Here is a 15,631-nt window from a genome sequence, read left to right on the forward strand (position 1 = left end):
ATTTTAGCACCTTGACCAACCAGAGATTAAGTTAATAGCCTTCTTACATATGGTCCTTAATTTTAAAATTATGTCAGATCACTCACACACTCAAGAGAGGTTGGCATCTCTCTCTCTCTCTCTCATACATACAAGTAGGATGGAAAACCCATCACCCTACACACGAGTATTAGAGCACTTTCTTCTATTCCAGATGGAGAGGGTATTTAGATCTGAAAGCCTATCCCAAGTCAAAAATCAAAATTCCATCGTAAGTCCTTCTCAAGAATTTGGAGAGTGAAGCTACCTGTCCTAAAACCTAAATTCACCTTCAAAAAAGGGGAACATGTGAGGGAAAGTTGAACTGGCAAGGCAACATTTTTTCAACCAATCAAAATCTTGCAAATCAAGTAACACAATGTCAACCAACCAAGATGATGCACATCAACAAATTCCATGAGAAAAACTGCAAAGATGCTGTATGAAAAGCAACTTATACTTGGTATTGAAAAATGCAACATTCTCTTACCTTGTCTTAGAACATGCAAATGTTGCACATGCACACACTATAACTGGACCTAATTAGATCACTTTCTTGAGCATGTGGTATATATCATTTGGATGATGTCCCTCCATAACTTTATTCCTTGCAACTCTGCCCTCAATTTCCTTAGAGGAAGCAAGGTTAGCACACATTGGATGATCCTTTGGTTTGTTAATACACGCTTAAGCTATAGGCATTTACTAAAGAAATGTATAAATGTTTTTATCCCTGTTTTTATCCCCATCACATTTGTGTTGTTTTTCCCTACCATATTTGGAAGAAATTTCTATATGCTACAACGTGTGGAGCATTACAACCTCACTTTATTCTATTAAATAATTTGCCCAAAAAACAAAAAGAAATACATCCAGCAATCAAACTAGTCATTCAGGAAGCAGATTGCACAATATATTGTTCCAATTTGAAAAACCATCAAATGGACTTAATTAGTGGAGGAAGTCTGTTTACTCAAGCTCTACATTTTTTCTGTCATGAACTTTTTCTATGTGAAGGAAAAGTCCAAAAGATCAGGCCCTTTAAACAACAGCATGTGCAACACAGATAGAGGGCTACAGAAGGGACGAGAAACCCGAGGGGCATAAGGGGCCTAACAAGACCTCTCCCATCTTGCCTGGCATTGCCCTCAAACGCCCATTACAAACCTGACCTCCAACAAGAGTCATGGCTAGTGATCAACTACACCACCAAGGGTCAGAATAAAACACTCAGGATGATCACCACACATGATTCATCCTCGTAACAAGAATCATTGTCAAAGCAGCTACACGTTCACTAGCTTTAAAAATCAATGCTGTATGAGATGAATTGGAATAGGTGTTCTGTCTCTGGCACCTCCGGATTGGAGCATCCAACCTCTTTGTAACACAGCGTCTTCTAACAGTTGTGATCAAAATTATGATGTCCTGTAACCAAAACCCAGCTTCAGCATGCTCAATTACACATAACCATATTGCAATATGATCACAATGCCTAGTCAACACTTCACAGAGCTCTATCTTATGCAAAATCATTCAAACTTCAATTTCCGCATCTGTTTTCACTGTCTCTGAACCTCACCATGAGATACTACCATGTTTTCCCATTTTAAATCTAAGTCAAATGTAGCTAATGGGTGGACTAATATGAACCAGTCGGACTCAGAGCAACCGCACAGGACACATTCCGCTGATCTAGGAGACTACCAGCACATAGGAAACCAACAATCTAGAGAACGCAACAAAAGAAACCCAGCACAGAAGAGACTAGAAGATGCCGCATCTAGGCAAACTCGCCCATTCAGGTCAGATAAAGGGGATTGCCATCAAGATCATTGCAATAACATCCTTTGGTAGATGTGTAACTGTTACAGCATATCGCAGAGAGTATACCAGTTCGACACGCCATCATTATGATCCTCTGAGCACAAACAGAGTGACTAACTTCTTGCTATGTGTATCGTGGCAGAGTCATCATATTGCATCTCAGTATGATGGAAACAAAAAATGTAGGTTAAAAACCTGCAAAATGGAAGCATTTTGCAAGTTTTCAACCTAGCATGCTGCAATATGCTGAAACCTTGCGACACTGAAATCTCCATGATTTTTTTTGCTTTCTTTTCCTCTTTTCTTTGCCAATTTTCCCGCCATATGCAGCCTGTTTCAAGCCCCTTACGCAGCCTGTAACCCACAATAGCCCATCTCCTCTCTTCCCTTTTTTTTCCCCGGGAAATATATCCTTCTATTAGTTAAATGAAAAACCAGCCAACAGGTTGAAGTACATGCTCAAAATCTCCAAAGGAGGCAAAACACTGGTGAGGGTAGTCCCCTCACTGGCTGGCCTCTCTTGGAGGGACCTACCTCATACCAGGGGGGAGGGGTGGGTGGGGGTTGGGGGGCTCAATGACCTTGCTGCACCGATGCCATGCTGCAATGCTGCTGCTGATCTCCCACCTCTGACAAGTGCCAGGGGACCAGGCCTCTACTGGACAGTCAAGTGGGGATAGACTCTATCCTGGAATGGGTGAGCTTGAGGGCCTGACCATCTGTGTGACAAACAGGCCCAAAAGGGCAGCCAGGAGGGGGCGGAAAACAGGCCCAAAAAGGCCCTCCATAAGGGCCCAAGAAGGCCCTCAATAAAGGCCTAAAAAGGCCTTTTACCGGGTTGGCCAGGCTGGCCGACCAGGGCCAGCTGACCTAGTCTTTTGGGGGAGGCCAGCACTATATAATGCCTTCACGCTGCCCCTCCTTTGGACTTTATCATCGAGCTTCATCATCTAGCAGCGGCGCTCTGCCCCCACACCATCCAGCAGCGTGGCACCCTGCCCCCACGTCATAGAAGGCATTCAGCACGGCCTGCTCCTACGCCATCAGCCTGCTCAGTCGCAGCCCTGCTCCAGGTCTGCCCCTGCGCAGCACATATCTGTAGACGCCCTGCTCATTACAGTCAGCACCCAGACCTGCGTATTGGCAGCCACTACCTCGGGATCCCTGCACAACAGCTCCTGCTATGCAGACCTGCATTTGCAGCCCCTGACCGGGATCAAATGGGGAGGTGGAGACCCTAGTGGACTGTCTCCTGCGCAAAGAGAAAGCTACTCATCGCCTCTACTATCAAGAGGAAGAGGAAGGGACTAGGGGGCATCCCTAACTGACTGATCTCGAGATCGGAACCCTGCCCCCTAGGTCCCCTTGGATGAGGACCTAACTGTGAGTTGTCGAATATAGGGCGAGACACCTCTAATCCATCTAAAAGTGAGGGATCTCCTCAACTCATATGGCAATCTCTAGGTCCTGGACCAAGCAGTAAGGGATTCAAACACTCTGTTGATGCTCTAGTCTCCAAGTACCCTCGAGGAGAACGACAATTGGTGAATGATCTGACAGCGTGGAACGAGCAAGAATACCAACCAAACCACGTCTGCTGCAAGCCCACTCATCCACATAAAATATGTAAATGTGCAAGAGGTTCGGTCCCTGCATCCTCTAGTTTGATCTGGAGAAGTGAAGCCTTCCTGATGTTCAACCAAACTCTAGTAAGTGCCATGGTTCCTATCCTCTCAAGGAGAGGACCAGCTCCTCCTAAGTCGTGTACTTACTCCCTGTGATCGTATCCAAGCCTCCTCCCTGCCTGTCCTCTGGGTCCTCCATCATGTTAAAATCTCCACCTGTGCACCAAAAATCTACTTGGGGAAGTGCCTGTGTCACCTAGGCCTAGAACTCAGTCCACCTTGCCACTTTATTGGGGACATAAATGTTGAGAAAACCCACGAAGTCCTCCCCAACCTTGATTATAATCCATTGCACCCTCCCCTAAACAATGATGCCTGAATCCAACATCAATGGAAGCAACTGCTCATTGACCGAAATGCACACCCCTTCCTGGTTCCCCTCAAGGCCAAAAGCGGGGAACCAAAAGGTATGGTTGCGTCCGAGATTTGCAAGTATGCTGTGCCAAAAGGTGATGTTTTCACAGGAACAAAAGATCAATTGGGCCTCCTACAAAGGCTCTGTAAAACTCCTGAACAAGCACTCCTCTTCCATTGTGGAAGCGGGCCCCCCCATCCTGTGTTGAACATTCCAAGAGGGGACCTGCTCAAGACACCCTCTCCATGGAGGGTCTTCGAGGTTGATTTAGAGGGGGAATAATCACACACTGACCGAGGCCAGATGCGGGCCAAGTGATCCCCGATCCTGTCCTCCATAAGGCTTCACTCTGATCTGGCCCTGCAGTAGGCTTGCTCTTTGCTCCATCCGTTGCAATAAAGGAATCAGAGGACGGGCCTCAAAGGGGCAGTGACTACCATGTGGAGGAACACATACAATATCTCCAAGCTCGGGGCATCAATGTCTCCATCCTAACATCGGAAGCAATAGCCTGCTAAACCTGGGCCCAAAAGTTGGTGACGATTCGACTAGACGCCTATCTCCCACTTGTTGAGCTTGGGAGACCGCCTAGGAGTGAATGATGGAGGAGGCAGATTCGCAATACCACTCCTTGCCAGAGACGACACTAAGAGGGAAAGAGAGGAGCACCGCTCCACTGCCCCGGTCATGGTAGAAGACCACACAAACGCAAAGTGGTGCCGCAATCTCCGACTCCGAGAACTCTCTAGCCTCAATAGGAAGGCATCCTAGGAGGCCACAGTCAACAAATGCCCCCATGATGAGGGAGAGGAGAGAAGGGGGGGTTGGCCAGCCATCGGGGAGACCGCAATAGTCTTCTCCATAGGATCCGCGAATTGGTGTATCCGTCGCCTGTCTGGGCTAGGCTAAAGAATCTGAGACTCTAGAGGGGGTCAGGCGCAGTAAGGGGGCGTCGGGAATGGATAGGGAAGGTTAAAGGAGGGGGGGGAAGAAACAGAGGGGGGAGAAGAGGGGGAGAAGGGAGGAGGCCTATGATGGGGGGGTAAAGGAGGGGCGAGAAACCATTGTGGGGGGGGGGGGGGGGGGGGGGGGGGGGATCACAAGAGGGGGAGCAAAACCAAGGGTGAGAGGCAAAGAGAAGGACGGGGGAACCACTGACTCCGAAACCTTCGAGGACGAGCCAAGATCTACAAGAATCTCCTGGGTAGCGCAGGGAGTCGCAATGTCGTCCATCTCCTCGTCAAGAACTAAATGCTCATAACGGTTGCCAGAGGGAACCTTGCCTCGGTGGGGGAGGGGGGACTGCATAGCGATCTAGCCACCGGCGCTCCTAGTGGGGAGATGGGCAACGAATTGTCTGCCAATGGCTAGGGCCCTCCTCTTGCTAATTTTGGGAGGGAGGCTAGGCCGCAAGGGTCGGCTCGTCAAGCACCTCCAGTGTCCACCTTGCTTCCCCTACTCTAGCCTATCTCGCCTGCTGTTGAGGCCTCGGGTGGGGATCGCTCCCGGGGGGGGAAGCTATGTGGCCCTGATGCCAAGGGAAGGACCAAGCAAGGTGGCCTATCTTCATGCAGATGCAACATTGGCCGGGGAGAATCGGGCTACCCTGAAGGCTCTGGACCACAACCTGTGGGAGATCCTCCGAGGAAGCAATGTGGACTCTGATAGACGAGATGCCTGCTGTCTTGGCCACCACTAATGCGGCCATCTGCAGTTACTCCAAAACCTGCCTAATCGAGCAAATTAGTGGGTAATACTCCTTCCAAAAGCCAAGGAAGGAGATCGTCACAAGGAAGCCAGGTACACTTGCCAAAGGGTTAGATGCAAGGTCAAACCCATGGTGCCATCTTGTGAAGAATGTCTGAGCACTACCTATCACGATGGGGCTCTGTTGCATCACACAATCAGCCACTATAGGTGAATCAAACTCCACATGAGAGTAGCCAAGCCCAAGAAAATGGATACCAGTGATTTTACCAGGCTCGCAGATGAGGGCTGCTTGGAGCAAATCCCGGATTTGTCCGCACACAAGGTGGCTCCCTACAATCTTTCACACCAATGAAGAGGCCATGAGGGAGGATACTGTCGAAGCTAAAAGCCGGAGGTCTACCTCTCAAAATAGACAAGGGATGACAGCCTCGGCCGAGGATGACGGAGCGGCTGCCATGGAGTCCTTGCCCATGAAGAATGTCCCGAACGCAAAATACCTGCTCGGAGGGAGACGAGCAACCAAAGAGGGGGGGCTGGAGAGAAGTAGGGAGCGCAAAAATGGGAGGTGCTACAGAGGCGACAAGGGGGCACACACAAGAAGAACATGAGAGACCCTCGAAGGGGCAAGGAGGGGCGACGGCAAGCTCTAAGGAGGCGGCGGGTGCGAATGGAGCACATTGGCAGAAGAGAGGGGATGACGCACAAAGAGTCTAGAAGCACACAGAGGCAGGGGAGGCAGCGATGACAAAGGCAGAGAAGGCTAGGAAGGAGGGCGAAAAGGAGCACAAGAGGAGGGGGTTGAGGTCGGCGCACAAAAAGACTGCCAGGTGCGAAGCAAGGCGGGCAACGAAAGGGAAGGTGGCGGAGGCGGAACCAAGGCTAGGGGGAAGCGAAGACGGGTAGGGAAAAGGCGGCACAGACAAAGAACAACGCATGCGAGCAATGGAGGGAGCTCCAACTTGAGCTTTCAATATCTCCTCTCTTCCCTTGTTCCTCTTCTCCTGCTTTCTGCAAGCTCCTCTACCTTCTTACTCCTCCCTTTTCTCCGTTTTTCTTCTCTTCTCTTCTTTCTTTTTCTTCTTCATTCTTCATTTTTTTTTAAATTTCAACATATTTTCACTTCCCATCTCTCCCTTATTTTCCCAATTCCTGAGTGCCTTGCCAAATTTATGCCTAAGTCAAATTTATACCTCATTGTCAAATGACATGGACCACATCTTTCACACCCTTGCAAGCACAAAATATTTAACAACCATACAAGTGTAAGGACGGCTTGTTTCTAAGTCGGGGCAAGAATATCAGATGAGAAAGCGAGCTAGAGCTCCCAAAATGCATCTAGCGTGCACACCCACCCCCCACAAAAAAAATCCTGGCGAGCACCCCCTCATTGCCTTGTTGTGCGCATCAGCCTGTCCCCTCCTGCCACCCTCTGCCCTACCCCTCACCGTCCTCCCTAACAAACCACACCCCCCCCCCCAAAAAAAAAAAAAAAAATTGCCTTTGCATGCTCCCGCATCCCCTCCCGAGCACCACCTGTGCTCCGCCTTCGTCTTCTGTTGTAGCCCACCCTCCTTCGCCCCTTCTCTGCTGCTCCTCCAATGTTGCCTTCCGCCCATGACCTGCCTCTTCAGCAACCACCACCTGTTTGCTGCCTTGCCCCACCGCCTCTCCCACTCAAGGTTGTTAGAGGCGTCGGAGGCGTTTTAGAGGTGGGTATGGTACACGCCTCGAAAGACTCGTATTTTTTAGAGACGTTAGAGGCGTTTTAGAGGTGTCTATTATATATATATATATATATATATATATATAGTGAAGAGAGAGAGAGAGAGAGAGAGACTAGAGTGTGTATGTATGAACCTTGAGGGAGGGAGAGAGAGGGTGTGTATGAGAGAGGGAGAGAGAGAGTGTGTGAAAGAAAGAAAGCTGTATTAAACGTCTGCAAAAGGCCAAAATGACCTATGAGACCAAAATAGTCCATCCTCATCATCTGGATACATCATCAAGATTCAAGGGTACAAAGTAAAATGAAATGAACCGGTAGAGTATAGAGAGAGCTCCAAAAGTGGGTATAAAAAACATAATCATCCTAGTGTGTTTGAAGTTTGAACTTTGAACTTTGGGTCTTGAGAAAGGCTCGAGGGAGGGAGAGAATGAGGGAGAGAGTGTGTGTGTGAGAGGGGCTGCCTTGGGCCCTTAAAGCCCCCGTCTAAAGACTCAAACCAACCCAAAAAAAAAAATTTGTGGACGCCTCGATCAGGCAGTCGTACGCCTCGAACTGTTAGAGGCGCGCCTTGTAACAACTATGCTCCCACTCCACCCTCAACCTTTATCTCCCTCTGCCCTCCCTAGCCTCTTTGGCCTTGACCCCCCTTGTCTTTCCCACCCTACTCTGTCCTTCGTTCACTTGTCCTTATCCCTTCCCGCTTCCTGCCCTTGGCGGCGTACATTTGTGCTCTCTTGGCAGAAGTTGGTGCCCTTTAAGCCACCCCGTCAACCCTGTCCAAGGCCTCCATCATTTCCATCTTTCCAAAGCCGATCTCCAGCTCCACACACACACACACATATGTATATACATATATATATATACATGTATGTATGTATGTATGTGTGAGGGGGAACGTACCTACACGTCTGCTGTCACCTATAACTGTCATTGACTATACTTGCCGTCACCTGTACCTGCACGTCTGTACCTGCTGTCATTTGCTCCTACACGTCTGTACCTGCTATCATTTTCTCCTGCACGTCTGTACCTGCTGTCGCCTGTAACTACCATCGACTGTACCTGCCATTTCCTATACCTGCTCGACTCTCAACTGTTGCCTGCTGTTGCTCGTCAATTAGCTGTCGTCTAGGGTGACAACACACTTATTAGACGCCCCAATCCATTCTAGATATATAGACAAGTCCCCATTTGCATATGAAACCAAATACTAACAGCAACCATGTCCAACACGAGGGCGCGCACACCCTTAGAGGGCTTGTGTACAGCCTTTGAGCAGCTCTACAAGTACCTAAATTAGGGTCATGGAAAGGGGGGCAAGGTAAACGCAACCAATAGAGGTCCAAAAAATGCATCACAACAAGCGGCCAGGTTCAACTTCATCCTTCCGCCATTGTGCTTTGCATCCTCCTCTAGGAGGAAGATGCACTATACAGGTCAGTCCCTGTCTTGGGTTTATTCAGCCCCATTTCTTTATGCCTTCAAGCATCAAGGCATAAACAACACCTTGGAGAAACTCGAGCATCACTTTTACTGGCACATTGTCTAGTAAGCCAAAAGGTAAAATTACCCCATGGCAAGCACACAAAGTTATTGCAACCACTGCCGATTTTCAAAGAACTTTTTCCAACCATGTCAATGGATTTTGTTACGTATTTACCTTCTAGTGCAGGCAGTAGGAATACAACTTATCTAACCATTTTATCAAGTTTGTCATGTTGAGACTTGAAGACGACGATGTTTTTACCTCTCTTCTTGTGTCAAAGTCTGGCAGAAGCAATTAATTTAATGCACTTAATTAATGAAAATGGACATTAAGGCCAGCATTAACATGCACACTTAGCACCTTTCCGTATCTAGTGGCCGCAATGGCCCAACCCTTGCAGAGTATTTGTGTTACTTGATATGGAAATCAAAAGTACAAGGCTATCCATGCTCTTGTGCATTTCTTATCAGACCAAGAACCTACATGTCAGTTGTCGACTATCCAAGCACATTAGCCATAGTTCTGTCTCTTGATGCAGAGCACCTTTGCATTGCTGTTTCCAGGCTGAATTGAGCTGCAAATAAAGGTTAGACGGCTGCATTTCTGCTCACTGGATGGGCTACTGCAAAATGAGATTGGCCCAGGCTGCTCACTTGGGCTTTTCGCCATGCTAATTTGGGCCCACTAGGCTGCCCATAAGGGCCCCAAACATGGGCTGTCATCAAACCCTCCAAAACACGCATTCCTTAGCTGCTTCGTGCATGTTCTCCTGCCCTCGTCAATGCCCAATCACCAACTTCCTTTTGGATTTGGCTCCCCATCTGTCATTCGCATAGGCCAACGTCGCCCGGAAACTGTAACCCCTCATAGGCCTGCACTTACATCTGCCCTATGTGCCAAACCCTTTACTTCATTCACAGTCGCTCATCACCACCTCCCTTCCAAGTGAATAAAAAGTATATGCCAAGATGAATCCAGGAACATGCCCAAATTCACCTTTTAGAAACGTGCATGTTATATACTCATGGTAGTCAACCCACAAGACTATATAACTATCAACTCCATTATGCATAGTATGGACTAGATACTACGACATCCCCACTAACGTCATCAGTGCCCAATAGTGGGTGTAGAACTCTGTATCAAAATATGCTCTCACACACGCACTCCACACACACACACACACACACACATAAGAGCATATATTCACACAAAGGCCTTCGTACTAAGTTTCTGTCAAACCTCTGGAGATGAAGGGCAGACTCAGCCATAATAAAGCCTAGCACTAAGGGAAGTAACAAATAAAAAGAATTAGTACAGCAAATAAGTAGTTGATAGGGCAAATGCACTGCCAAAGATAGAAAGAATAAGCACAATATCAACTGGCCGCAACTCGGACGTTGAGATTCAAGAATCTAATGGTAGATGGCTGCAAGCATATATGCTAGCCTCTTTGCATGCATGTATTGCATATGCGCTCGCCTCTATGCATCCATGTGTGCATATGATTGATCATAAAATTAAATCAAATATGGCCTCATAAGTGACATTTTATGACATGCCCTTATGAATGGCATTCTACGACATTGTCTCCATGCAAACATATGTATGTGCATGTGCATGCATTTATACATACAAATTCACATTCACTCGATATGCTTCATGTTGCAATAAAATGTGCATTACATGAGTTCACAGAACAGAGATGAAAGATATCCCTTACCAGCATTGGTCAGTCTCCCAGTTCCTACCACGCCATTGCCCCATGATCCCATCATAGCTCTTATACCGGGTATACAAGGAGTTCTTGATTTCAAAGTCATGAATGGATCTTCTTTTGGGATCTTTCAAGATGTTGTATGCCCTGTGCACTTCCATGAACTTGTTTCTAAATTCTTCTGCCTTTTCAGGTGGGGCATGGTCAGGATGGTACTGCTTAACCATGCGTCTGTATGCATTTTTCAACTCAGCATCAGAGCATCCCAATGAGACTCCTAGAACATCATAGAAGTTAACTCTAACCAGCTGTTTTTCACACACAAGAGAGGCTTGGGAAGATGCTGCAGCCCTATAAGCGGCAGCAAAACATGGCCTCTTGTTACAAACAAGGCGAGGAAACACACATACTCCTGCACATCTTCTACTGCGATTTCTCTTGGTCTCTGTTGACAAAACTGCGGGGCGAGATAAATCAACTCCAATCTTTTGATGGGCGAAGAAAATTCCTGCCATAATCCGCTCTCAGGCCCAAGCACGCAACATTAATCTGCTCGGATGATGCTAAAAACGCCTTGATACAACCTTCTGTTAAAAACCCACAGAGCCTAGGCACCTCCTCATGATGGGCTTTGCTCGCAAAATGCTACCACATTGCCTACAGATGGAATGTTAATAGACACGGCGCCTCGTTGTGAAGATACAGGCGAGCATGCTGGAATTAATAACCAAGAGGGCAGCTGAGAAGTTAAAACGCAGGGTGGTTGGGGGGGGGGGGGGGGGCACTCATATTGATCTGTTTGTTGCAATCAATTGAAGAATTGAAAAAGATCTTATGGGAGGTGGGTGGGTACCTTTGCTTTAAGTTGGTCAAACCTTTGCATCTCATCTTTATCAATTTGTACCTTCCTGCTCTTGATAGAATTGGTACTATCCAATTCTATTATTGCTTTTCCAAAGGGAAATTTGAAGTGCAAATACATTTCTAAGACCCCATGTGCGCGCGTGCACACACACACACACACCCACAAACATATATATATCGTGTACAAGATGCCTCAACACGATGCTACCTAGGGTTTGAACTTGCAACCTCTTCATAGGACACCGGACACCTTACCAACTACATGAGTCCGCAAGTGCCATTATTCTTGAGTGTGCATGAGGGCCAACAACTTTATCCAAAGCATTTTTGTCATGTCGCAAGGAAAGTTGCCAAGGATACTAGATAGGCTTGGTATGAGGTAGTTGGGCTAAGAAAGAGTAGTGGTCTAAAACTAGCTAAGTGAAAGCTAGGTGTCATGTCATAGGTAAAGTTGCCAAGAATAATAGATAGGCTTGGTCTGAGGTAGTTGTGCTAAGAAAGAGTCGTGAAACTAGCTTTGTCACAAGTTCTAAAGGATTTTGATGGAGATACATATATGGCTTAGTATAAAGCATGTGTTATTTGATAAAGGGGCAAGGCTATAGACTTTGCAAATGCCAAGGTTTTTCTTACAAGCTTAATTAACACCAGAGTTAAAAGGCCAAAGTGAACTACACTTGCCTTTTTTTAACCGAGACACTAGGCACTCTCACATACATGTAAACAATTTATAATCTCATTGCACGTGCTTTGGACACTCCTAACTACAAGCTCTATTTAATGGCCATATGCACTGCATCGGACCATGAAACACTAATCCAAGAAAAGTTACCTAATTGTAAGCTTGCTACAATATGTTCTCCATGCCTGGAAACAAGCAAGTTGTGATGGTAGAGAGCCTAAAAAATATGTATGCTAAGCCCAAGCTCTATACAAAAACCCTACATTGTTCAAGCTCATTTTGAACATAAGGAGAAGATAAGACAATCAATCTCTACACAAAGCTTTCTTGCTTAAGTTAGGGTTTTAAGATTGAATGGATGCATGTGATGGCATCCCAAATTGTGTTGAAACACTCCCTCTATGTCATCCCCAAGCAAGTAAAACATAAAATGAGCATGGCCTAGCTAACTGTGCTCAAATAATGGTTGCACTTAGGCCTTTGTCATTGGACACTTGAGGCCTACACATAGATTTACTAAAATTAGGGTTTTGCAATTGGATGGAACATGTCGTTGCCCTATTTCTTTTAATATTATGAAATGTTATTTAATCTTGATAAATTTGGGCCAAATTTTAAAGATTGTGGCCAAGTAGGCACTTAGCTAGTGTAAATTAATTATGCACTATGCTAGCACAATGTGGAAGTAAGAGATAAATGGTCGGTAAAGTAGTCAACCATTGATTTGGGCCTTTGTGTGTGTGTGTGTGTGTGTGTGTGTACCCTTACATGCATGCATGTGTTCAAGCTTGCACTTGCAGGTGCACACTTGTGCACGCGCATGCATGTGTGTGCATGCTTGTACATGCGCGCGTGTGTGTGTGTACCCTTACATGCATGCATGTGTTCAAGCTTGCACTTGTAGGTGTGCACTTGTGCACGCGCATGCATGTGTGTGCATGCTTGTACATGCGTACTTGAGCACAAGCATGAGTGTGTATATGTGCACACGTGCATAAATGTGCATTCATAGGAACATAAACTTCAACACGCATAAAGTGTGAACATCTCAAGTATCTCTCCTTACACGTTCAACAAATGTTAAGGAAGTGCTTAATGCATACTTTTCTTAACTCAATTTAGCCTCATAAACATAATATGGTCACCCTCTTCTTATAGACATGTTCTCATCATAAAAAGCCATGCAGTAAAACCAAATTTATTCCTACTGTAGCTCTAGAAGATCCCTTATGACATCTTTGACTTAAATCTTCAAAAATGGTTTATAATCTATCTTTGCTCTCAAATATGGTTTATAATATATCTTTGCTTTCAAAAATTTGTAATTGTTCAACTTAGCTCTAGGAACATTTTAGCTTGAAACGACTCTCACAAAGGTAATATACCTTTGCATATCAAGTATAAATATATTTGAATCATAGTTCTTCTCAAATAATAGCCAAATGTATTATTCCACTTGGTAAAAAAGGATACTTTTTTACCAATACTAGAACATAGAATTGTTTGGTGAAGGGTGTTTAATTTTCAATTCTCTCATATTTTTTTATGCAAGTTAACATCTATTCATTGCTACCCACCACTTTCACTTGTTGGCCACCTATTTTTTGCCTACTTAGAAATTCTTACTTCATTATCAAAGTCGGTGATTCCCCCTCAATGATGCACAATCCATAGCACTAAAATTTAGGTTGCACGAATCACAATACAGTTGTGGTCCAATTATTCTTTTCATTTGATATGGGGCCATAAGGAGTGGTCCAATTATTATTTTCATTTGATGTGGATATCTACCTAAATATGCTATCTTTTATTAAAAGGTAGAATATGAACTAGTGTACATGTTACATTCTCTCGTCTTGTTTGGTGAGAGCTTCTCTTGTGTTGATGTTTTTTTATGTGCTGAAAACTACCAACAAAGTACCATTCTTTTGCACCTAATGATACCAAAAACCCTTGATGGTAAAAATGTTAAGCACATTATTCATGAAAAGTGTTGCCAAGTATTCCTCCATATTTATAGCCTATGATCCTAAGCATATCATAAAGGTAAGAATAGAACATATTACTTTGTAGAACTTTTGTCACATGAATAAATTACATCTTTTTCTAGTTCAAACAACCTCTCAATCATAACAACTTGAGAATCAAGATGAAGTCATGTTAATGACAAGATGTTCAATAGATAATCTAGCACCTAAATAATCTCATACATTGTATTATCATTTTAGATTCTAAAAACAAAATAAGGATTAAGACAAATTCATGGAGAAGGTGGGGGAGGGGGGATTTTTTGGAGAGAAATTGTGGTTTTCCTTAAATGGCGAGCATGTTTCTCTCTCTCTCTCTCTCTCTCTCTCTCTCTCTCTCTCTCTCTCTCTCTCTCTCTCTCTCTCTCTCTCTCTCTCTCTCTCTCTCTCTCTCTCTCTCTCTCTCTCTCTCTCTCTCTCTCTCTAAATTTTAAAGATACAAAGGCATGCACAACAATTGTTGGGAAATGCCAAGCAACTGCTAGGAAATGCCAAGAAAATACCCACACATTATGGGGGAGCCACAAAGCCAAATGTGTTTTGCCTATAACCTTAGAGTGAATAAAATCCATGTAAAAGATCATGTAAAGTGGAAAAGATTTCCCACAGAATCTTTACTTTCGTAAGTGGGAATGCATGCATGTGGAGTATTCAATGTAGCCCACAATGTTGACCTCTAGCCCACATGGATGATGGAGAGAATCATGGAAAAGGGGATCTAGATCCACAAATCAAGTGGAGCTTTATTAGCACCTAATCCTTATCTAAACATGCTTATGCACTAAGCTATTACTAGGCATGACACATCTATGGATCAAGTGTGTGTTTATCTCATCTCTATTCTTATTGTCATTATGTTAATGCTAGTGTGATTACCCGTGTATCATTAAGCGTATTAGTGTTTCATTACTAAGCATGACACATATAACACCCGTAGGATGCCTTGCAAAACAAGCAATCGCCTTTTTGCAATAGTGGCAAATGACATTTCCATTAGTAAGGGGGCTAGAAGGCCCACTTCACAAGTCTTCTTTATGCGAAACTAGTGTCATTATACAATAGTGGCAAATGACATTTCCATCATGTAGTGCTGGAAGGCCCATTGCATAGGTCTTCTTTATGCCTCCCTTGAAACTAGTGTCATTATGGGAGCCATTGTTCACATACGAAGGGCATCTATGTTTATATACACATACTAAATTTGTCCATAATACGATGGTTGATGGTGCACACTCCAAGAAAGTTGACATTTGATATTGCTAGCTTGGTCCACATGTGACTATCAAATTTATGATCTATACCATCCATTCCTGACCCAGACCCCATTATGGTCAGAAACTAGGGGATTTGGTATGTTTTGTGCTAGATGAAGGGGACCATAGAAGTCATTTGGATTTTTGTAGAGGTCCATCCATCCTTCCATAGGCATGGGCTACTATGTAGCAATGTGCGTATGGGTATACTATTTATGAGGATATGATTATAGTAAGTCATATATACCCTTCCATAAGCATAGACTACTATAAAACAATGTGTG

The 15,631-nt window shown here is 45.0% G+C and overlaps 1 protein-coding gene across 1 annotated transcript; it reads right to left on the reverse strand.

Annotated features, from left to right (window-relative positions):
• Positions 1-1,117: 1,117 nt before the first annotated feature.
• On the reverse strand, positions 1,118-11,258 carry LOC147623975 (uncharacterized). The gene is made up of 2 exons (XM_086820640.1): positions 10,528-11,258; positions 1,118-1,446 (listed from the first exon to the last, which is right to left on the reverse strand). The coding sequence occupies exons 1-2, from the start codon at positions 11,034-11,036 to the stop codon at positions 1,437-1,439; spliced, it is 519 nt and encodes a 172-aa protein (XP_086676766.1). The 5' UTR covers positions 11,037-11,258; the 3' UTR covers positions 1,118-1,436.
• Between the last annotated feature and the right edge of the window lie 4,373 nt (positions 11,259-15,631).

Source organism: Cibotium barometz, chromosome 26, assembly GCF_041138505.1.
Source record: "Cibotium barometz isolate CiBa-2024 chromosome 26, ASM4113850v1, whole genome shotgun sequence".
Taxonomy (NCBI): Eukaryota; Viridiplantae; Streptophyta; class Polypodiopsida; order Cyatheales; family Cibotiaceae; genus Cibotium; species Cibotium barometz.

Bases quoted from the DNA above. Each gene is read 5' to 3' on its own strand.
- LOC147623975 (XM_086820640.1), bottom strand. From the start codon at position 11,036: ATGGCAGGAATTTTCTTCGCCCATCAAAAGATTGGAGTTGATTTATCT.